Source organism: Lissotriton vulgaris, chromosome 4_1, assembly GCF_964263255.1.
Source record: "Lissotriton vulgaris chromosome 4_1, aLisVul1.2, whole genome shotgun sequence".
NCBI lineage: Eukaryota > Metazoa > Chordata > Amphibia > Caudata > Salamandridae > Lissotriton > Lissotriton vulgaris.
This window is the reverse complement of record NC_141691.1, coordinates 1,782,705,124-1,782,730,519: the sequence shown is the minus strand read 5'-3', so window position 1 is coordinate 1,782,730,519 and position 25,396 is coordinate 1,782,705,124. Positions and strand designations below refer to the sequence as shown.

The following is a 25,396-nucleotide window of genomic DNA, read 5'->3' as shown; positions in this document are numbered from 1 at the left end:
AGCAACAACCCATCTTGTGGAACATGTAAACTACCAGAAGAGCAACAAATCTGATAGGGCACATGGAGAGACAAAATGAAATCGTTTGAAAAGAAGTATCAAAGAGTGTCAAAAGGAAATAAAAGTTAGTTAGGATGGCTTTGAAACTATTGCTGTAGATGGTTATTCTAGAGTAACCATTTGACTTTTTTTTTTAATGAGGCGGTAGAGGGGTTTGATTTGATCTCAGGAGGAAGAGCGTTCCATATTCTTGGAGCATGACCAGAGAAAACACAATTGTAGGCTCTTTTCTTTTTTAATTTGGTAGGTTTTAACATTAGGGTGTTAGAGCTTCTTAGGGCACGATTCGAACCCAAAGTTTTTTTGCCAGGTAAACGGGGGTGTTGTAGTGAATATCTTTGTGCATCAGGCAGGCTATCTTGTTAGGGATATTTGCTTCAAAAGACAGCCAGTTTAGTGGAATTAGGTCTGGTGTGATGTCATGTTTTATAGAACCAGTGATGAGTCTGGCCACAGAGTTTAGAGTGGCTCTTAGAGGTGCCAATCTAGCTTTAGGTAACCCAGCTAGGGTCGCCATTCCATACTCAAAGCGTGAGAGTACTAGGGATTGGACTGCAGACTGAATGTCCTCATAAGGCAAGAATGATTTGATTTCCTTAATGTGTTGAACTGGCTCCTCTTGTAGTTGCACTGATGTGATTCAGGTATTTGTCCAGAGTTATGCCTAAAGATCCCGCAGTCAACAACATGAGGGATGCAAGTTGAAAGCTGTAAGTTGTTTGAACCAGTCTTCAGAGGGTGCAGAGTGATTGTGGGGGGCAATCAGGAGGAATTATGACTTGAGAGTATTTAGCAAAAGATGATTATGAGTTAACCATTGTTGAGTGTTTTGCAGCGCACCATTTAGAGTTTTTATGTCTTCTGGCAAAGAGATTTCCAAATAAGATTGCTTGTCATAGTATACACATGGTATCGAATGTTAGAGCGGTTCAGAATTCCGGAGAGGGTTCCACGAAAAAGTTGAAAAGCATGGGCGAGAGTGTGGAATCTTGAGGCACTCCAATTTAGACCGGGGTTGCAAGAGAGTGGTTAATTTTGATTCTTTCTGTTCCATAGGAAGGAGGCAAACCAATTTAAAACAGGGCCTTATAGCCCCATCCTTTTTTGAAGAACAACAATCAGGTTTTCAAGTCTGACCATGTAAAACACCGAGTACAGATCGAGAAGGATCAGTAGACAGGGTACATTCTGGTCAAGAGATCTCAAGGCGTCATCTACGATGTGTGGTAGAGATGTTTCAGTACTGTGACCTGCCCTGAAACCTCACTGGTATACTTCAAGGAGCTGAAACTTCTCAATGTGGTTGTGAGCGGTGTGTGAACGCATTTCTCATGTAATTTGACCAAAGTCATGATATTAGAAGTTGGACGGAAATTGTTAGGATCAGTTAAATCTGCATTACGGCTTTTTTTTAGGATGGGAGTAACATGACCCACCTTGTGGCAATCAGGAATCCTACAGTGCACAAAAGAACTTATAGTCATCCTTAACTGTTTGAGGTCTGTAATGGAGGGTAATTTTCTCCACAGTCTCTCAAAAAGCCTTAGTTTGCGACGTTCCTCATTTAGTGAGTCATTAAACAAGGGTTTGGACTGTTTGATCGGTATCCTTTTGAGTTGTTCAGGTGCAATTATGTCAAAAATATTTGTCATGGTGAGGATGTAATTATCTGTAAGGTCATCCAGGTTAGTCATGTTAGGGGCGGAGGAAGTAGATTTTCTAATTGATGTTAGATCAATAATGTTGAAGCCTATCAGATTTCGAGCCAGCTGTTTGTTTTTTTGCAGCTGACCCTTTCTGACCAGAATCTTTTCCAGGATGTGAAAAGAGATTTGGTAATGATATGGTGTTATCTTTAGCTATGGCTAGATCAAGGATGGAGCCTTTGTTGTGGGTTGGTACCTTGCAGGCCTGGGTGAAGTTGGGATCGGAGACAAAAGCTTTGAAGGAGCACAATAAAGGATCATTTGTGTCGTCTCAGTGTAGATTCATAGGAAAAGTAAAGTCAAGGACCTCGGCTACACTCCTTCTTACCATGACAAAGGAGGTGGAGTCTTCAGTTGCCATAGACTGATTTATTGAGGATAGCCCAATATCTAGTGAGGTGTCCAGGTCAGTGACATTTTGCAGGTCTTCAAATATATTCCCTTCTTTATGAGACTCACCTCCATAGTAACCATCATTTTCATCATAGTGGTTGTATTTTTCTGGGTTGGAATAAGCATTATGTCGCTAGAGGATAAGGGCTGAGTTTCAAATCCGAAAAACGATTCATTCTGTAACAAGAGTTAAGGCTCAGTCCACTGGCATTGGTCGAGGTGCTGCGGAAGGTGTCAGACGTTGCTGGGGCAGGAGCCGGAGGTGCCGGGCAAGACATCTGACCTACTGGTCAGGGACTCTGCCCCAGCAGCTCTGCTGTTGTGCCGTTGCCCGCTACGCCTCTCTGCAAAAGTACGTGTTCAAGGCCCTCCTCCACCCGCAGGCTCCTGCCTGCGCCTCATCCCTGGTGGTCCAGTTGGAGAGCCGTATTCTTTTCTTCTGCTGGTCCGCTGTTTTCTGTCTTTGTGCCCGTTTTTCTGTCTTTTTTCGTTATTTTGCCTTGTATTTCTGCCTGTTTTCTGTCTTCATCTATCTTTTTTGTTTTTGTGCCTTGTACCTATTATTTATTGTGTATTTATTGTTATTAGGCCTTGTATTTGTTATCTGTCTTTGTTTATTGTTGCGTCCTCCGTGCTCGTTTCCTTTCCCACCCTTGCGGCCCCTACCCCCTTCCCGCCTCTCAGCTGCGCTTCCCTCCCCCTTTCCTATTTAGTGGAGGTCACTGCAAGCCTGTCTGCGACAAAACCGTCCTCCCCGGACCTCAAACTTCGTTCACCACCATCATCGCGGAGCTCATCATGCCCCACGAAATCGCCTCCATGGACTACATACTCGAGGGGACCAAAAACAACAAGGGTGTTCCCCACATCTGGAGGATACCCCCAAGGAGTGGATTCTTTTTGTTTGTGTACATTTGACCAGGGAGAACGAATCCATTTCGATATATCTCTCTCCCCCCCCCTTGTTAGTGATAATATATTGGCAGCGCACAGCTGCGGGAGTTCCCCTATTCCCTTGCTATACCACTAACTCACTACATAAAAACACACACATAAATCCATAAGCACACAACAACACAATGGAGTCTGAACATGGACTCACATTTGCGGAGGAGGAAATACATGAAATTCTGGTAGCTATCAACCCTTTTGAAGGCTTGAGTAGCACAGAACCGGGACCTAGTGTGAGCTCTCCACGGCCTTCTCATGACATAGTATCTAAGAAACAAGATAGCACCTCAAGGTTTACTGGTCAAAAACGAACCTTTCATCTTTCAAAATGATAACATTTTCAAGTAAGAATGGTCACTGATCTCGTGGCACTGCACACGAGATTGGCTAGTGCTAATCGTAAAGACAGCCAAACGGATCACGCAAGAGTTAAAAATTGACATACAAAAAACTGAGGTCCAACTAAAAACATATATAAAACCAACTGAACTAAAGAGAAGATTGGACGAATTGAATCAACAGATGTCGGATTTCGAGGCCACACTGAAACAGAGCAAATTAAAAAAACTGGGGAAAGATAAGGATCGCTTTACCCCAGAGACTGCGTACCCTTACACAAAAGATGATTACGTTCCACGCAAAATGAACAACGATATTGACAGCGACGGTTCAGATACAGAATCGTCTGGGTCAAGCACAAACAGCAACCCCAGGTACAGTGGAACACCAAGACAACGAGGTCAACAATACCCTAGACAAAGAGGATGGAGAGGGTTTCAACCGCAGCCATACTACTCCCAATTTGGAGGGCCAGGCCTTTATCCTCCATATAATTATGGTCCACCACCACCAGGTCCTATGTACCCCCAATGGGCAAACGAGTTCGACACTGGGTTTTATCAGAACCAGTCTTTTTTAGCGTCACGCCCAGGACCACGCCGCGGCCGAAACAGAAAAGGAAACACGGTGATGTGGCAAGACCAAATACAACCGGATCCCAGGATGAACACGAGCAGCATGACAGTGGCCCAGGATGAACACGAGCAGCATGACAGTGGCCCTACCGGACAATCCATCAACCAGCCGGAAGGGGACCTAGTAATAAACATCACTCCATGGGAATTATCAGACCCTCAAAAAGAGGTATTGAATAAAGGACTCGGTTTTGTCCCCACTAACAAACTGGATATTTTCAGGTTACATACTGAAGTACAGGAGTTCATTCGAAAGATCAAACTGCAAGTCTTTTTCAAAGGGAAAGAGAAGAGCCACGAAACCGACACAGGTTTGAGACCTAAGTCCACCTTCACACCACCAGACAACTTCCAGTCGAGGTTCTGGCTTTTGAAAATGCGATAATGGGCGAACTAAAAAACATGACCAGAGTACACCAACAAGTGTTCCACAACACCAGCCGCCGAGAACAGGAGGCTATTTGCGAACTTTCTAGCAATCAAGACATAACCATTAAACCCGTTGACAAAGGGGGAGCAATAGTGGTGCAGACAACAGAAGCTTACAAAAAAGAGTGTATGAGGTTATCAAACCAATGCAATTACACCATCCTTCCCACAGACCCGACAGAATCCATCAGGATCGCCATCGGAGGCATGGTGGAGGAAGCCCTAGCACACAACTGGCTTTCCAAAAAGGAAGCAGAATTCCTAGTGCAAAAAACTCCGAGAATACCATACTTTTATTGTATTCCCAAAATACATAAGAGTCTGGAAAATCCACCCGGAAGACCTATTGTCTCGGGCATTGGCTCCATATTGGAACCACTCTCGAAATTCTCTGATGCATTTCTGCGCCCTTTGATACAAGGGACAAATACCTACCTCAAGGACACGAAATCAGTACTGCAACTATTACAGAACCTCGATTTTGACCCCAACATCCATCTACTCCTAAGTCTAGATGTTGAAAGCCTGTACACAAGCCTCCATCATGATGAATCCATTAACATAATTGAGGAGGTGTTGTACAGTGCCAACTGGAAGTACCAGACCCCACGTGGTGTGGTAATGGAGTGCATCAACCTGGCACTTACAAAAAACTTTTTTGAGTTCGAGGGAACCCTCTACCTCCAGAGCCATGGCACCAGTATGGGCAGTACATTCGCGCCGAGCCTGGCAGGACTGTATGTCCATTATTTAGAAAGCACGAAAATTCTACACACCGACAACCCATACAAACAACATATCGTCAACTGGAGGAGATACATCGACAACGTGTTTGTAATCTGGCAGGGTGACCATCAAACAGTAACAGAGTTCATGCAATGGCTGAACCAGCAGAACCGTTTCTTGAAATTCACCCACACAGTCTCTAACAAAGAGCTGGTGTTTCTTGATCTTAACATTTTCTCTAAGGATGGCAAATTGCACACTACCACACATTTCAAACCAACTTCAAGGAACTGCCTCCTCAGGTATGACAGCTTCCATCCGCGTCATCTACGGACCAATCTACTGTACGGACAATTTCTACGACTCAGGCGAAACTGTACCCAAATCAAGGATTATAAAACAAAAGCACAAGACCTGAAAAAGAAATTGCAAAAACGACGGTATCCAGAAAAGATCATTGATGTAGCAATGAAAAGGGCCAGAAACAATAACAGGGAAGCTCTGCTGGAGAACAAAATCCCAACAGATGAGGCAACCACTAGACCTATATGCGTTACCACTTACAGCTCCATCACCAACGAAGTGTCCAAACTAATGAACAAACACTGGCGCATTCTGAATAGTGGGACCCTGAATATTGAGAAGCCAATGTTTGATCACAAAAGAGGCAAAAACCTCAAAGACATGTTGGTACACACGCGCCCAAAACCACAAAAGCAAGTCCACCTCTCACAACATGGCCTGGGTGGCCATTGCCCTTGTGGAAACTGCGCAAGCTGCCACCTCACACAGAAAAGTAAACATTTGACCTTCAGCAACGGTACCAAGTGGGAACAACGAAAACTAACTAACTGTAATAGCAGAAATGTTATTTACATGATTACCTGCCCATGTAATTTAGAGTACATTGGCATGACAACGAGACCAGTGAAGGTGCGAATAAGTGAGCATAAGAGCCATATACGTTGCAAACAAATCACAACGAAAACGGCGACCCATTTCTTGGAGAACGAGCATTGTGTCAACGACATAAGGTGGACAGTGGTTGAACAACTACAATCAGAACAAGGACTTTTTGAAAAAGAGCAAAGGTGGGTTTTTTGCCTGGGGGCCAGTACCCAAGGCCTGAACGATGACATTCCGTGGGGACAACTGACCTAGGGATGGTCTATCTGAGCGTCCCCACCTATACTCTTACAGACCATTAGAAACCACGTTAAGGTCAAGCACGAGGAGTGACACTGTAATACTCACTTAGCTTAGAAAGGACCCCATCCGACCGGTTCCAATGTACTATAGAACCATGAGCGAATAGACTGAGTTATTGCATCAATATGCCTAACATTGAACCCAGTCTAGCTTTACCCGATTTACACCTTTTCATAAACCATAGGATTCCCCCCTTGATTTGATAGGATTTATCAACCCCCACTAATGGTCAGGTAACATATCCAGACATGTTATCGTAGAATCATCCTTTTTTTAAAATAATTAGCCTAAATTAAGTTCACACGAAAGAAATAGTGCGATAAGAATGGTACTCGCATGCGCCCGCCCGCATCAAACCTAGCGAGCGAAACACTTGTGAGGGTGAGCAGCACGCATGCGCGGCTCTACAGACATACACGCCTGGGCCGCCCGCTTCAACCCAACGTGCGCAAGACACGTGAGGGTGAACAGAACGCATGCGCGGCTCCATAGACATTCACATCTGTGCAGGATGGCAGCACGCATGCGCGATAACGCAACACTAATGTATGGGGACGCGAGCAGAACTGGCACCAAGCCCTTACAAGGGCAGGCAGGAAACGCTAATTATCCAATCTATCAATGATCGGAGCCTGAGAAAAAGTACAAATACCGGTACCTGGCACTCCCCTTGACACTACCACCGGAGCCACAGAGGGGTCGGTCGGGAGGAATTTCCTCGCTGAAATCGTGAGTAAAATTGGTAGAGAGCAGCATTATCTCCACGACGCCAATGTAAGTAAAAATGGGACTCTGAAACTCCATTTTTTTGACAGGTGCTAAATTGCATAAAAGGACCCTGACGTTGCGCTCATGAGGCATTTTTACCCCTACAAAACAGTATGTTACCAGTGTATATGGGCATGTAGTGTCTCTTTTTATTCACAGGAGCACCCAACATTATATTTGACAACCCCAACCACCAAGGGTGCAATGTTCAGAATATCGCTATAATGCCGAATTTACTAAGAAAAAGTGTGTGTTTTAGGTTATATGTTAGTGAGTCTAGTTTGTCTTCTTTTTTCCACAATAGGCACAATGGACACCTATAGTATGATACTTTTACCGCTATCATGCCACCTGTAACCACCGGTCACCTTACCTATGGTTTTGAAAAGTAGACCACCACAATAAAAATGTTGTCTAATTCTCTCAACAGGTCGACCCATAAGCGACGTTTTTGTTAGGTACATTATTACCTGCACTTTATATTCTCACTTTTATTAGAAATCCTGAAATAAGATAGAGAAACGTGAGTAAGGTGGGGATTTGTGTACCCCGTCCTGAAGAAGGTGTTTTCACCGAAACAGGTCCACGCACACAGAGAGGAGGTAATGCACATTGTTTACGTTATTAACCTCCCACACTCTATTTTAATAGTACCAGCCTGGGGGCCCATTAAAAGTTTTTTTGTTACCCCACAGGCCAGGTTCTTTTTAAACTTCACTCACTTAGATCTAAACCCCATTATACACTCATTTAAATACCCCATCCACACCACACATAGTCATCTTAAGTGCTTCCGCGTATCCGTAGGTCGCAGCACGCCATACCCCGTAGAGGGGTACGATGACCCCGATGATGAAGCATGACACCAAGGGGCCTGTTGGTGTGTGAGGGGACCAAAAACAACAAGGGTGTTCCGCACATCTGGAGGATACACCCAAGGAGTGGATTCTTTTTGTTTATGAACAGTTCACCAGATTCAGCCTGACACTTAGGGATATTCTAGAGAGGAGTAGTCGTGTTATAAAAAAAACTCTGATGAGGGGAGTACTTTAATATGGTGATCACTACCATTAGATGAAACAAGCATTTGCAATGCAATAAGTCTCGCATTAGGAAAGTTTGAGCTATTGGTCTTGTAAATGACAAATATTCTATTTATGTGTTGGTTTTGAAAATAGCGAAATTAATAGCTTTGTCATTTACAATGCCAATACTTTTAACTTTGGCAAATGTGACACCTATAGCATTTGTAATGCAACATGTTTTGTATGTACGTGACTTAGATGTATTGATATTACAAATAACAATGGCTTTTAAGTTTTTTAAATAATTCATACTTAAAGTTATTGTAATTTAGAATGGCAATAGCTTAAATTTTAGTAAATAACTTTTGTGAAGATTATGTTCAGTGTATTTTATTGTGACGATAATTCAAGTGAAGTGAAATATTAACATCTTTTTGTGACATTTGTAATAAAGCTTGAAACATTGAGAGAACATATTTGAACCAGTTATTGTTGAATAGTTGCACAGATTGATGCTGTGGTGTGGTGGCGACGAGTGATGTTGTGGCGTTCAGTGATGCTGTAGCGCATAGTGATGTTGTCGTGCCCCTGAGTGATGCTGTGGTGGTGCGTTAGATAGATAGACTGAGGGTGATAGATATCTAGAGGGAGGGCGAAAGATAGATAGAGTGAGGGCGAAAGATAGATAGAGTGAGGGCGATCGATAGATAAATGAGTGAGGGCGATAGATAGATAAATAGAGTGAGGGCGATAGATAGGGTGACGGCGATAGATAGATAGAATGATGGCGAGAGAGTGAGGGCGATAGATAGACAGATAGAGTGAGGGGCGATAGATAGAGTGAGGGCGACAGATAGAGTGAGGGCGACAGATAGAGTGAGGGCGACAGATAGAGTGAGGGCGACAGATATATAGAGTGAGGGCGACAGATATATAGATAGAGTGAGGGAGACAGATATATAGATAGAGTGAGGGCGACAGATATATAGATAGAGTGAGGGCGACAGATATATAGATAGAGTGAGGGCGACAGATGTGTGTGGTTGTGTGTGTGGGTGGGTGTGTGTGGTTGTGTGTGTGCGGTTGTGTGTGTGCGTGTGTGTGTGTGTGGTTGTGTGTGTTTTTGTGTGTGTGGTTGTGTGTGTGTGTGTGTGTGTGGTTGTGTGTGTGGTTGTGTGTGGTTGTGTGTGTGTGGTTGTGTGTGTGGTTGTGTGTGTGTGGTTGTGTGTGTGTGGTTGTGTGTGTGTGGTTGTGTGTGTGGTTGTGTGTGTGTGTGTGTGTGTGTGTGGTTGTGTGTGTGTGTGTGTGTGGTTGTGTGTGTGGGTGGGTGGTTGTGTGTGTGGGTGGGTGGGTGGTTGTGTGTGTGGGTGGGTGGTTGGTTGTGTGTGTGGGTGGGTGGGTGGTTGTGAGTGTGTGTGTGTGTGTGTGGGTGTGTGTGTGTGCGTGTGTGGTTGTGTGTGTTTTTGTGTGTGTGTGCGTGTGCGTGCGTGTGTGGTTGTGTGTGTGTGGTTGTGTCTGTGTCTGTGTGTGTGGTTGTGTGTGTGTGTGTGGTTGTGTGTGTGTGTGGTTGGTTGTGTGTGTGTGTGTGGTTGTGTGTGTATGTGGGGGTGTCTGTGGTTGTGTGTGGTTGGGTGGGATTGTGTGGTTGTGTGGGGTGTGGTTGTGTGTGTGTGGTTGTATGTGTGTGTGTGTGGTTGTATGTATGTGTGTGCGGTTAGAGACGGATGTATGTGGAAGAGAGCAGCAGATCAGCACGGGAGAAAAGAACAGGGAGTTAAAGAAGGAGGCGGGTGGAAGAGAGCAGCAGATCAGCACGGGAGAAAAGAACAGGGAGTTAAAGAAGGAGGCGGGTGGAAGAGAGCAGCAGATCAGCACAGGAGAAGAGAACAGGGAGTTAAAGAAGTAGGCGGGTGGAAGAAAACAGCAGATAGGCACAGGAGAAGAGAAGAGAACAGGGAACTAGAGAAGGAGGCGGTGAAAGAGAGCAGCAGATCAGCACAGGAGAAGAGAACTAGGGAGTTGGAGAAGGAGGTGGGTGGCAGAGAGCAGCGTAACATCACAGCAGAAGAGAACATGGAGTTAAAGAAGGAGGCGGGTGGAAGAGAGCAGCAGATCAGCACAGGAGAATAAAACAGTGAGTTAAAGAAGGAGGCAGGGTGGAAGAGAGCAGCAGATTAGCACAGGAGAACAGAACAGTGAGTTAGAGAAGGAGGCAGAGTGGAAGAGAGCAGCAGATCAGCAAAGGAGAAAAGAAGAGAACAGGGTGTTAGAGAAGGAGGTGGGTGGAAGATAGGAGCAGATCAGCACAGCAGAATTATCACAGGATAAGAGAACAGTGAGTTAGAGAAGGATGTGATGTGGAAGAGACCCTCAGATCAGTGAGATTTGGAGGGTGGATTTGGAGGGTGGAGTTGGAGGGTACTTGGATTGTGGTTTTGGATGGTGGATTTGGAGGGTGGAGTTGGAGTGTGGAGTTGGAGGGTCGTTTTGGAGGGTGGTGTTGGAGTTGGAGGGTGGATTTGGATCGAGTGGTGGGTGGTTCGAGTGGTAGCGCTAGAGTGGTGGCGCTAGAGTGGTGGCGCTAGAGTGGTGGCGCTAGAGTGGTGGATAGAGTGGTAGAGTGTTGGTGTTAGAAGGCTGTACTGTGTGAGAGAGAGAGAGAGAGTGTGTGAGAGACTGTGTGTGTGAGAGAGTGTGTGAGTGTGAGAGAGTGTGTGTGTGTGAGAGAGTGTGTGTGTGAGAGAGTGTGAGTGTGAGAGAGTGTGTGTGTGTGAGAGAGTGTGTGAGTGTGAGATAGTGTGTGTGAGAGTGTGTGTGTGCGAGAGTGTGTGTGTGCGAGAGTGTGTGTGTGCGAGAGAGAGTGTGTGTGTGCGAGAGAGTGTGTGTGTGTGCGAGAGAGTGTGTGTGTGTGCGAGAGAGTGTGTGTGTGTGTGTGTGAGAGAGAGAGTGTGAGAGAGATAGTGTGGAGAGTGTGAGAGAGATAGTGTGGGAGTGTGAGAGAAAGAGTGTGAGAGAGTGTGTGAGAGAGAGAGTGTGAGAGAGTGAGTGTGTGTGAGATAGTGAGAGAGAGTGAGTGTGAGAGAGTGTGTGTGAGGAGTAGAACTGGGGTACGATGTCGGTCACTGGTTTAAGTCAACGAGATCTAAGAAACTTCACATATTTTCCTGTTTTTTATTTAATTGTAAATATGCATAAATGTGGAAAATAGGTTTTGAGAGGATTCGCACTACTGTCAATCAGGAATGCTAGGTCAAAAGCTGTCCAGATAGACAGATATAGGAGAGAATAAAAAAAAATAAAACTATATATATTTATATATTTATATATAAGTTTATTGATCCTCAAGTATTGCACTTTTGTGTTTGTAAATTTCACGCACTCTTGACGCAAGCAACACAGTTAGCGCCTGTTACATAGACACAAACAAATAATGAGCTAACCTTAGGGTGAACAATCGTAATAAACGACTGGCACAGTCATTTGGGACGTCAAACCATGATGTTGACCTTAGCATGTGAGTTGGGGAAGTTAAACTATAATATCCATGACATGTATTATACTCGGATGACGATTTATCTATAAGTTACAATCACAATGTATTTGTACCGTTTAGCAAATCATGAATCAGATCATGGTATATAGACTGGACCTTATGGGTCTTTTTTAGATAGCTCCATCTGGGCATGAATATTCAAATCGGGTTGAATTTACAACAGAAAAAATTGTATATCTTCGTTTTAAATCCCAGCATAACCCTGTATGTAATACCTTTCGAATATATCCTAACATTGAGTTTGTTTACAGGATTATATATTTGTAAATAATGTATTTGTACTAACAATAACTGGGTAACGGAAATGATTTAAAAATATAGACATGCTTTATTTCATGTATTGGTACGAATAATATCCGAAGCAATGTTATATAATATTCAAATAATTGATTCTGTTTAAATTCTATAAGAGTGTGTATATATATGCAGGGTGCATCCTTTATTTCACATGAGAGGTCAACTATCTGTTACACAAGTGACATGCAACTTACATAACGTGGTATATTGTGGCACAAGATTGAAGCCGTTTTCCTATTATTCATTTTTATGTTGGAAACAGAAAACTTTATTATTTATAAACAAGCAAAAGACGCAACACAGTACTTAAATCAGGCGCAACGTTATGTCTCAAGGACCATTTTAAGATGGCGTCCACAGTTGCTTAGATATGTCACTGATGTGCAAACAGTCCGTTAACTATGTCAATGAATTTGTTTGGCGCGCAATTTGAAACATCTTGTATGTTTAGTGTTGCTTCACTTTAGCCATTTGTCAGTGAGCAAGGGCACAGGCGTGCCCGAAACGCGTCTGATGGCAGCTTTTTCCACCGCACTATGATTTAAATAAACAACATTGGATACCTGACTTTTGCCTGGGCGTGCTGATTCCTGGTCTGTGTGCCTTTCTGTGCAGTGAAGCACTATCGTAGACGGGCTGGATCTACATTATATATATATATATATATATATATATATATATATATATATATATATATATATATATATATATATATATATATATATATATATATATATATATCCTAATAAAGCTTAAATAACTTCAGTAGTGCAGCTGTTTAAGCAAGCTGTTATATAATCCAAATGGTTTAAAATGACAGTATTGTAATGTAAATGAGTAAAACCCATTTGCTACTCAAACATGAGAAAACATATGCCGGTTAAATAAATGTGGAAATATACCAAATGAAGCTTAATTTATTATACTAAGCACAAACTAATACAGATTAATACAAATAAAATAAGCAAAACATACATATGGATAAATACAGATGGAAATGTCAAAAACTTCCATAAAACCAGGAGCCCTACCTATAATAGAACCCCACTTGAAGGGACTGAAAACGTAAATGGTTGGGCCCATGCAAGTTATAATTTCTTCTTAAGAAAAACTACTATGTAAAACACTACAAAGGATACCACACAGTTGAGTAAAGGGTCTTTTTTAAAGAGAAGACTCACCCGCCACCACCAAAAGCAAGTGCATCCATATCTCCTTTAACGAAAAACATATTGTCTCCAGTCCATTTAAATACCTAAAATGTAAACAAAGGTTATGCCAACATTATTAAGATTATTACAGTTGGCAGCACATATTGTGTGCTTTTGCATGAATGTGTTTCATTACAATACATTTTGGGTAGCTGCAAAAAAAAGAAAATACTTTGAGGGTGCTAAATGCAAAAAATAAAATATAAATATATTATGTAGTGGATACCTGAAAATCACCCCGTATCATGCTCATTTAGGACGATACCAACTATAGCAGTTCAACAACTGCAAGGGTAGAACAAAACGTTATCAATAATCATCTATTCTGAGCTAAACATTTACAACCTAAAATATAGTATCACAATATCCAACAGTCAAGGATACCTCAAACACAAAGTTTATTTCAACAATTAAGTCCTCTCCGACACTTTCGGCTGTAGCCTTGATCATAACATAAAATATACAACCCTCACATTACAATAATATAGGAAAAATGTACGTTGGCAACAGTCAGATAAGACACATGAGAAGAAGATCAACTGCAGGAGTTAACATACACTGGCAGATTCAATAGGTATTGCCTTGAAAAGCTGGTGCACAAGTTACTTACCTTCGGTAACGATATATCTGTAAGAAACAGTAGTTAGTGGTAAATTCCTTACCTTAGAATATCCCCAGGCATCAGGTTGGATCCAGAAAGTTTTCGTCAGCAGTACCCTTGCTCGTCAGTAGGCGTCGTCTGCGGCTCCGCGTCCATCGTCGTGATCGCCAGGATGACTTCGTCGGAGTACTTAGACGCCGCCATCGTGCGCTGACGTCAGTTCTGTACATAGCTTTCCACGCCCAGAATGCAGAGCCATGATAGAAACCGCCACTGGTGCCAAGAAACTAGGGCCCTCAAGGGAGATACCGTAACCCTAGATATCTGTTCACAGAACAGGGAGGATGGGTGGGGCGGTAAGGAATCTAACACTAACTACTGTTTCTTACAGACATATCTTTACCGAAGGTAAGTAACTTGTGCATCTGAAAGAAACAGGTTAGTGTTAGATTCCTTACCTTAGAATAGATACCCCAGCAATACCAACCCTGGTGGTGGGTCTGCGAACCAAGATCACACCAGAAAGTCCTGGAGAATGCAACGGCCGAAGAAGCAATATCTTCGGACTTGGCTGTCCAGGCAGTAGTGCCTAGCAAATGTGTGCAGGGAGGTCCATGTAGCTGCTTGACAGATGTCCTGCAAGGGGACTCCCCGACCCAGAGCAGTAGTAGCCGCAGTGGCTCGAGTGGAATGGGCGCGCAGCCCCACAGGTGCTCCTTTTTCGCCAAGGAATAACAGACCTTGATGCACAAAACGACCCACCGAGAGATGGTCCGCTTGTGCCCCGCCCGTCCCTTCTTAGCACCCACGTAACCAACAAAGAGCTGGTCGTCCACCCGGAACTGGCGTGTGCGGTCCAGATAGAAGGCGGGCGCACGTTTTGAGTCCAGACGGTGGAGCCTCTCTTCCTCTTTCGAGGGATGCGGAGGCGGATAGTAGGTGGGCAAGGTGATGGACTGCCCAATATGAAAGGCTGTGACAACCTTGGGCAGGAAAGGACGAGTCCTCAGAACAGCTTTGTCCTGGCAGAGGTGATGGCAACCAGGAATGCAGTCTTAAGAGTCAGAAGACGAAGAGGACAGTTATGAAGTGGCTCAAAGGGAGCGCACATCAGATAAGTCAGTACAAGGTTCAAGTCCCACTGAGGCATCACAAAGGGAACAGGTGGAAACATGTGTGATGCCCTTCAAGAATCTATTTACAACAGGGAACTTGAAAAGGGAAGGCTGATCAGGAAGCCTTAAGAAGGCTGAAATGGCCGAGAGGTAGCCTTTGATAGTGCCCAGAGCAGAGCCCTGCTGGGCAAGAGAAAGAAGGAAGAGGAGAACCTTGGAAAGGGGGCAGAGAGTGGATCCACAGCCTTTGCTGTGCACCATGCCACACATTTTTTCCACCTGGAGGCGTATACCAATTTTGTGGAGGGACGCCTGGCTGCCAGAATCACATCACAGACTGCAGGAGGCAAGTCAAAAGGCCTCAACTGCCGCCGCTCAATCTCCACGCATGTAGGTGGAGACTGGACAGGTTCGGGTGGAGGACCGTCCCCTGCTGCTGCGACAGAAGGTCCTCCTGAAGAGGCAGACTAATCGGGGGACCGACTGACATGCTGAGTAGCTCAGGATACCAGTATCTTCGTGCCCAGTCCGGAGCCACAGGGATGACTTGGGCCCGGTCTCGCCTGATCTTCTTCAGGACTCTGGGCAGAAGTGGTATAGGCAGAAAGGCGTACAACAGACAGCAGCTCCACTCGTGAAGAAAAGCGTCTCAGAGCGAGTGCCGCCTTGGAATTTCCTAAGGGCAGAACTGATGATGTGTTCTCTTTGGTGGCGAATAGATCTAACCAAGGCTCTCCCCACTGCCGAAAGAGACCTTGCGCCACGTCCGACGCCGGAGTTTGTCCGCCCTGGCGTTCAAGGAACCTGCCAGGTGTTGAACCACCAGGGTGACGCCCTGGTGTTCCAGCCATGTCCAAAGGCACAGAGCCTCCAGACAAAGGGTCCACGACCCCACCCCGCCCTGTTTGTTGCAGTACCACATAGCGGTGGTGTTGTCCGTAAACACCTGAACTACACTTCCCCGGACAGAGGGAAGGAATTCCTTCAGTGCAAGTCAGATCACCCGCAGTTCCAGAAGGTTGATAGGGAGCCGGGACTCCGCCAGAGACCAGATGCCTCTGATCTCCACCTCTCCCATGTGGCTCCCCCCAAGAGGGACGCATCCGTCACTATTACGTGCTCCGGTTGGGGTAGGGAGACGGATATGCCACTGACCCAAACGAGGTCCGTGAGCCACCACTGCAACTGACTCGCAGTGCCCTCCGAGATCAGGACATGGTCGGACAGGTTGCCCTGATGCTGTGCACACAAACTTCAGGTCCCACTGCAGAGCCCGCATCCGCCACCTGGCGTGATGCACCAGAAAGAGGCAGGAGGCCATCAGCCCCAGGAGCCGCAGCGTCAACCTGACCGAAACTCGGGATAAAGGCTGAAAGATCGGAATCCGAGCCTGAATATCCTGAACCCGCTGTTCGGGGGGATAAACCTGAAACTGCGCCTAGTCCAGAACTGCTCGGATGAAAAGAAGCTTCTGAGAGGGGCACAGGTGCGACTTCCGCACGTTGATGGAGAACCCCAGCGAGTGCAGAAGGTCGGCCGTAGTCTGGAGGTGGGAGACGACTGTCTGGGGCGAGCCCGCCTTCAACAACCAGTCGTCGAGATAGGGGAAGACAGAAACCCCTGATCTGCGCACATGAGCTGCGACCACCGCCATCACTTTCATGAACACCTGAGGGGCGCTGGTAAGGCCAAAGGCGAGCACGATAAACTGAAAGTGCTCGTGGCCTACCAAGAACCGCAGGTAGCGCCGGTGGGCCGGCAGGACTGGGATGTGGTCATGAGCACACGAGCACTGTGCCTCATGACGAGCTCAGCTTGTCATGAGCACCGAAGGGGTTAAGTGCAATGGCTCAGTCCAGTGAGTCGGTAGTATCCAACCCGCATCTGAACGTGAATTTTGCAGCATCTCGTCTGTGAGCAATAGCTTAGAATAGTATGGTCTGAGCTTCATCCAGGACCATAGGCAGTACTTGTGCAGCCGTATCCCACTTAGTATGGGAACAATGACCCAACCAGCAGGAGATGTTCACAGACCACACTGACAGGTAGGCAGAAGAGAAAGTCCTTTTACCAAAAGGATTCCGTTCTATGTTCCCTGTAAGGTGCACGCACTTTCACAGTGCCCAGCACCTCTGCAGGAGCGCATATCAGACTACCGGAACAAAGAGAAAGTCTTTCCCAACTGCTCATTTAAAAAAAATGCAGCAGCATGAAAGGACGTTTTCTCTTCGGGTAAGCGCTGCAAAACGGGAATTCAGTTTAAAGAGATCCTGCTGAGGTCTATCAGTATTCTGATGGGGCCCCTCATGTGGTCAGTGTCACAAGGCAGCTCGTTTAAGTTAATATGCTAATGCACTTATCACCTTTACAAGCCCTTTTGCTGTATCCACTTGCTTGAAAGGACTTGACAAGGTGTTAAGGGCATTAACATGTCAACAGGCTGCAGGGGAGATACGCAGGTTCACTGGTCTACAGGGCCATCAGGTTAGTCTTACAGTCCAATGTTTGTGGCCTGTTTTATGGGCTGTTGGGATGGTTTATAAGGTTGATTTCACTATCAACAGCACTGCCTGCAATAAACGCAAATGCACGGAGTTTTGCATACCTTGTAAAAATCATAACAGCATGTCTTTACAAATGCTTTTCAAAATTGCCCTAATTTGAAAATGTCGGTCACTTTTTTAGCTGTCTGTCACTAATGGAGGTCACTTGATGCCCAGTCCAAACCTGAAGACACATGCATGGCTGCAGTAACAAGCATTAGTCGATTTTGTCAATGGTTTTCGGATAAGTTGCACAACAGCACAGGCTAAAATTAAAGGGAAAACAAAGTGATATGCTCTACCTGGTACTTGACTGCGTCATAACGCTGCTTTTCCTCTTAAAGCCATGCTTTATAGAAACCCCTGCAGCTATGCTGTGTATCTAAAAAAACATTGAGAAGCCTGGTGTTTTCATACAACTCTAAGACAGAACTCCTCTATGTAGAATTCTCTATAGACACCTTTTGTGTGGAATCCTAGTGCAGGGACACTCCGTTGGATTAACCATTGCACTATACAAATGCTCTACAATGTCTACAAAGCGGAATAGCTCTCTGGCATGCGAGTGCTACTTGGCTTTGTTTAATGCTTTTGTGGTGGACAGGAGGTTTTAGGGGGGGGGGCATAATATAAAGGAAAAAGCCTTTACCACACAACATTTACCATGCATGCCATTAATACCTACATGCCTTTACCACACAAGGTAAGAGCATATGGTGGTAAGGGTATTTTTAGGATGTAGGGGGCACATGATGGAAAGGGTGGATAGTGCTAAAGGGTGGATAGTGCTAAATGGTAGTAAGGGTATTTTTATGGTTTAAGGGTTGGTAAGGGTATGGGGTTAAGGGCATTTTTAGGACTTAGGGGCTTTAGGACGGGAAGGTTATGAAATAGTAAAGGTAATTTCAAAATAGATGTGGGGTTTCCATCCCCAAAAAGATTTTAAAAACATATAAAAAAATAGGGCGTCTCACCCGATAAGAAAAAAATAAAACTTAAGTTAAATGTATATATGTATGTATGTGTGTGTGTGTGTGTATATATATATATATATATATATATATATATATATATATATATATATTACCTACTGGCGGTCGCCAGTAGGTATATATAGTTAGGATTTTTTTCCTATGGGACTTTTGAAAATTCTATGTCTAATAACTTTGGCGTTTGTGGACGGAATCGGCTGAAATTTTCAGGAAAATGGCACATTTTGTTTCTGAGCAGCCCCTGAAAATTTGGGGGGGTTTCGTTAAGGGGGGGCCGAGAAAAAAGGGGGGTCCCAAAACGCGTTTTTCCCATGTTAATTTCCATAGGGCGTTTGGCCTCACTTTTAGCTCGAACGGCTGAATGGATTTGCACGAAACTTGGCAAAATTATAGGGACTGTTAGCCCGATGTGCCTTTGCTGGGTCTCAATATATGTGCTCCAGTGGATTTTGAGAAATTAACGTTTTAAAAAATTTATATATCTGTGACAGCGTCCCAGATAGCGCTCCAGATCGCGTACTTTTCGCGTCACGGAGCTTTGCGAAGCGATGCTGATTGGCTCTCCGGTGTCTGTCAACATTCTAAACAGTCTGGTGCGGCCGCCATCTTGTCTCTCGGTAGGATCGAGAGACAAGAAGAGGTGAAAAACGAAGGGGGAATTTAATGAAAGGGGGCAAGGTAGACCCCTCTTGACCCCCTAGGAATGATGTTGGGGTTATTAAAGGGTCCCGTGGGGAAAATAAAAAAAAATTGATTTTTCACGGTAGAAGCGCTTCCCGGATCGCGAACCGGGCCGCAAACTGGTAGCGAAACGGGAATTCGCCATTTTGTGTTTCGATTTAATTAAATTACTAGGTATAAGGGGGTACGGGAGACGTATCCTGATCCCTTATGTTTTCTGAGGGTGGCTGAGGAGGCTCATATATGTTGATACATGTCTTCCAGCGGCTGTGCGCGAGCGTTTTATTTTTTTTGCTGCGTGACGTCTGTTAACGTTCGATTCGATGGAAATCAGGTAGTGTTGACCGCCATTTTGTCACTGCGATAAAATATTTTGTTATAAATTAATCCTTATTGATAAACATTTTCTGCGCCATCTTGCCTTTTTTCCAATGCCACAATTTTGTCGTGCACGGCAGCCATTTTAGATGCCTTGACCAGACCCACTCTCTGCACGCCGTCGATTCTCAGCACGGCTCCCCACCCTCGCAAGCATCTCCCCCACGCACTGGTCACCCCCGCTATCTCTCTCATGCATGGGCCATAAACCTCCCCCCATCTGCGCTGCTCTTCCCTGAGAATCACACCCCGTGCCCGCCCGACACCTCCCTTTCGCCCTATTCACTACCGCACCCTCTGACACTCCTCTTCCTCTGTGTCCGATTGTCCAGGCCGGTCCCAGGCTATCACCTAGCCCTGCGGATGTAGTTTATGGCCCCAGCTGTAGAGAATCCAGACATGCCAACCCTCCCGATTCAGGCGTGAGACTACCGATTTCAGTGCTAGTCTCCCACCTCCCGATTCCTGCAAGCAAAAACCCGATTCCTCGGGGGTTTCCGCTGACAGGGCTTGGTATTGTGTCACGTGAACGGGCCTCCCCAGGTGGAGGCTCGTCGGCTGTATTGGGGCGCCCCTTTACCGTTTCAGTTGCCATTCTGCTCGCTTTTGCTACACTGTGCCTCATCCTCCATTCAGCTGGTTATCGCCCGCTCTTGCGGCTACAGCATCTCGCTCACCATGTAGTTGAGTTGCGCCCACTCTTGCGGTGCAGCGATAGGCGGCTGCCACAGGACTCTCAAAATGGCGGCAGGCTCTTTCCTTTTTGGGCCTGGTCCACTAAAATGGCCCTGGGACACCTTGGAACTCGGACGCTTGTCTGCTAGGTCTTGGACCCCATTCTCGAAAGCGTCCCCTCAGCCGTGAAGATTCTACAAAAGTCTTGGGGGCCCTCGACTCCTGCAGGCTTCCGGTGGGGAGCGGCTGCCATGATTGCTCGCGGAATGACCACGACGGAGCCACGAGATGTTGGTGCTTTCATGCTGACGCCAGCTTCAGTCTGAAACATCCAGAAACAAGGTGGGGCTTTCATCGTTTGGGAAAAAAAAATGTTCTAAACCAATGAAAAATGTTATTTTTAGGTCATATGACCAAGCCTTCCATCATTAGGAAACCAAAAGTAAAATGAACCAATGAAAAGTTTTATAAACAAGTCACATGACCTGTTATGCGGCATAGGGCTATAAAAAGCGTAGAAAATCCGTTGGCACGTGAGGCGGCGTCAGTAGCGGACCGATGTGCGAATAGGCCGAAGGCAGCACAACGCGCCGAGATCCGGATGGCACCGAGGTGGTGTCCAGCAAGTTGCTGCACTGGTATGGCTATCCTACAATGCTGCGCCGAAAGTCGGCGTGGGGCGCCCCGTTGGCCTGTGAGGTCGCGTCAGTCAGTGGGGGCTGTGCGTCTCCCCCAAGATGGAGGCTCCTCGGCTGCAGTGGGGCGCCCCTTAGCGTTTCACTCGCCGTCCAACTGAGTTGCGTCCGCACTTGCGGCTACAGTAGGCCGAAGGCAGCACAGCGCACCGAGATCTGGATGGCACCGAGGTGGTGTCCAGCAAGTTGCCGCACTGGTGTGGCCATCCTACAATGCTGCGCCGAAAGACGGCGTGTCCAGCTGACTTGCGGTCACTCTTGCGGTACAGTGACTCGAACGCGCAGAGATCCGGATGGCACCGAGGTGGTGTCCAGCAAGTTGTCGCACTGGTGTGGCCATCCTACAATGCTGCGCCGAAAGTCGGCGTGGGGCGCCCCGTTGGCCTGTGAGGTCGCGTCAGTCAGTGGAGGCTGTTTGAGGATCTGACTGCATTGGTGATGCTGTGCGTCGCCCCCAAGATGGAGGCTCCTCGGCTGCAGTGGGGCGCCCCTTGGTGTTTCACTCGCTATCCAGTTGAGTTGCGTCCGCACTTGCGGCTACAGTAGGCTGAAGGCAGCACAACGCGCCGAGATCTGGATGGCACCGAGGTGGTGTTTAGCAAGGTGCTGCTCTGGTGTGGCCATCCTACAATGCTGCGCCGAAAGTCGGCGTGGGGTGCCCCGTTGGCCTGTGAGGTGGTGTCAGTAGCGGACCGATGTGTGAATAGGCCGGAACCAGCACAAGGCGCCAAGATCCGGATGGCACCGAGGTGGTGTCATAGTTGAGAGTTCTGAGCAGTGCTTGTAACACTGTCTGAAGCTTATTTGCACCTGCTGCAGCTTCACTATCGCCCTGGTGAGGCCAAAGATCGCCCATGACATAGGCGTCCGGCTCCCGGGGTCCGGCTGAACTTTTTTCCTTTTCCTTTCTGCATCTTGTCCCACAATCCGTTTGATCTGAAGACACGACCAGGTCCCTGAATGTGTGCAGGGGGACGTTATTGATTGAATCAAAATGGCGGCTTCACACAAAGCTGAGTCAAGCGTTGCTGTTGATGCTATACAGACAAAAATTGGTTTTCAGTTTGTACATTCTTCAGGATTTTTTTTCCATCCAAGGCTGGTTGAGAGTTTGTAGAACAATGGCTTCAGATTTTCAACATACTACTCTTCAACATTCTTCCTAAATGTAACAATGTGAGACTCACTAGGAGAACGGCTGTTTATCTTTCCTTTCAAAATGCTGCCAACAATATTTTCTGAATGGAAGACACCATCTTGTAGCATAAAGGGCCGAAAGGGGTTCTGGTCTGGCCGATGGTTGGTGGAGACATTTTGACTATATCCTGGACCTGCCCGGCCTCGCCCAAAATGGCGCCGGTATAAATGGGACTCGCAACTCCTTGTTGTGTACTGGTTGAACAACCTTGATATCACGAGATATGAATGCAGTTTTGATGCTCATGGCGGGCGGGGACGAGAATTGATTGAATATTTCGACATCCCTATTGATATTAAGTTCTGATGTGTTATTGATTAGTGTACTATTGAAAGTTCGAATTAACGTCACCCATGGTACTTGCCCGTAAATGTATATCTAGATAATTTTATTGAAAGTGGCCCTGTCGTATTTTAATTACAAAATGTACGTCCACCGATTCCGCAACTGTTAGACACCTTAGTTCTTGCAACCTAATGGCCCGCTCGTTACGTTCCTCTACAATGTAAATGTCTCCTCATCATATACGATTTCAGTTTGCTCCGTGGCCGGCCCACGTGGTTATAGGCCCGTATTTGTATACTGACATTTTCACAATAAAGGTTTTTAAAACAAAACATGGTAGTAGTATTTACATTGGTAAAGTTTTTAATTTTAGTCACTGTTTTCGAATCAGTAAAAGGCAAGTGAAATAAAGCAGTCCAATTGCATGACGGATAAAAGGTATAATACGCAGGAACGCAGTAAAGATAAATGGTCAAGGGCAGTTGTGTTTTCCACTCCTGCAACATAAAGTGATCGATAAGAATCTGATCATCAGGCGTATCGGCGACTAAGACAGCAGGCCGAGCCTCTTTTACTCAACGGCTCCGTCATGGGACGAAGAAACGCCCTTTTTCTCGAAAAAGGAATATATTTTACTTGCAGTACAGTTGTAAATTTTCCGGGAAAGTACATTAGCCTGGAACATTATAACATATATGTTTAAGAAAAAATAATGTTCGAAACTAATAAAAAGCGTAATTTTTAGGTCATATGACCAAGCTTTTCATCATTAAAATAACAAAAATAAAATGAACCAATGAAAAGTTTTATTAACAAGTCACATGACCTGTTATGCTTACGTTACGCGCTGCGCGCCGCGCCCCGGATCGCTTCCGGGAAGCTGCGCTTCGCGCACCGGAGCACTTCCGGGTGCGCTAACGCGGCGTGTCATATAACGCATTACGCGACAACGTAGGTCCAGAATATAGTCAAAATGTCTCCACCAACCAGCGTTCGGAACACAACCCCTTTCAGCAGTCTAAAAAGTTCTGTTAAATGACAACAGAAGGGACAGGCAACAAGAACCATCAGTCAAAGAGGGGAGGGCAAGTTCTTCTCTACCGGGTCATGTTGGGGCGCTACCGGAACTGATCGAATTGGTAGTCTACAGTGTTTCTGGATGTTTCAGACTGAAGCTGGCGTCAGCATGAGAGCACCACCATCTCGTAGCTCAGTCGTGGCCATTCCACGAGCAATCATGGCAGCCGCTCCCCACCAGAAGCCTGCGGGAGTCGGGGGCCCCCAAGACTTTTGTAGAATCTTCAAGGCTGAGGGGACGCTTTCGAGAATGGGACCCAAGCCCTATCAGGCAAGCGTCCGAGTTCCAAGGTGTCCCAGGGCCATTTTAGTGGACCACGCCCAAATCTGAAGAGCCAGCCGCCATTTTGAGAGTCCTGTGGCAGCCGCCTATCGTTGCATCGCAAGAGCGGGAGCAACTCAACTACATGGTGAGCGAGACGCTGTAGTCGCAAGAGCGGGCGGTAAACAGCTGAATGGCGGAAGAGGCACAGTGTAGCAAAAGCGGGCGGAATGGCAACTGAAACGGTAAAGGGGCGCCCCACTACAGCGTGTCTTCAGGTCAAACGGATTGTGGGACAAGGTCCAGAATGGAAGAGTCATCAAAAGGCAAAAAGTTCCGCCGGACCCCGGGAGCCAGCCGCCTATGTCGGGGGCGATCTCAGGCCACACCAGGGCAACACGACTTGGGGAGGGGGCAGGAGCTAAGTGCCATCTCACCGCCCCTCGGGGGCCTCCGTCAAGCGGTTCAGGGAGGCACCGCATCACATTGTTTAACAATGCAGTCAGGTCCACAAACGGCCCTCACTTACTTTGAGAATAGTGAAGCTGCAGTAGGTGCAAATAAGCTTCAGACAGTGTTACAAGCGCTGCTCAGAACTCTGAACTATGGCACCCAACATCCAGGACTTATGCCATTTGAGCATGGCAGTGACATCGAAGCAACTCAGGGACCAAAACCATGAACGTACACTCACGTATGAAAATCTTACTTGGGGAGGGGGCAGGAGCCAAGCGCCCCCTCCCAGTCCGCGCCACCACACCGTATGCTGAAAATCTGAAGCCATCGTTCTACAAACTCAACCAGCCTTGGATGGAAAAATCTAGAAGAATGTACAAACTGAAAACCAGTTTTGGTCTGCATAGCATCAGCAGCAACGCTTGCTATCAGAGTGCATGAGTTTCATGCTCGATCGATTGAGCTAGCCGGATCGGGCAACAAAAAGTATAAAATAGTTATGTAAATAGTTATTTAATAAAATGTTTTACCCTGTTACTTTGCTGGTGTGTTGTATATATTTATAATATTTGCATAGGGTTTGTCGTTATTTTGGGTGGGGTGGGGTGGGCGGCAGAGTCGAGCTGTCTTGCAGCCATCATGGTGTGGAGCTAAGTTCATCTTACTAGTTTCGTATTTCTCATGAGGGGTTGTTCTTAATGTTTCTATTTTAGCGAGGTCAAAAACAGATCCCATTAGTGGCCTACTGATTTTGCTCGATTCCTTTTGTTTTTTTAAACTATTTTTCACTATGTGCAAAGACTAAACAGAGTATTGCGACTCTGTGCTTGTTTGTAAATACAGAATGAACCAAAGAGAACAAATTCTAAAACAGTAAATGCTTGGATAGCAATCAATCAAATAGAGAGAGAAGCAGGCACGACGGATTACAACGGGGGCAAAGGCCTGCGTTAACTACCCTTCACTATCTGCAAAGAGAGAGTACTGCTAAGAGAAAAGAGGGGGGAAGGGGGGGCAGCGTTCAAAGCACATCAGCGTGCATAAACACGAAAATGTTTTTACCTATCATGTACTTGACATTTGACAGCATTTGATATTTGCTATTAAAAAACCATTGAAATTCACTGAAAAAACCA

At 46.0% G+C, this 25,396-nt stretch overlaps 1 protein-coding gene across 5 annotated transcripts in view; it reads right to left on the bottom strand.

The window, feature by feature from the left end:
• OXR1 (oxidation resistance 1) overlaps nt 1–25,396 on the bottom strand; it is a 1,826,889-nt gene that overhangs the window by 19,759 nt on the left and 1,781,734 nt on the right. For all 5 annotated transcript variants that reach the window (XM_086966107.1, XM_086966110.1, XM_086966106.1 and 2 more), the window contains one exon: nt 13,273–13,346. In XM_086966107.1, the coding sequence (XP_086822233.1) occupies nt 13,273–13,346 (74 nt within the window). The remainder of the gene's footprint in view (nt 1–13,272; nt 13,347–25,396) is intronic.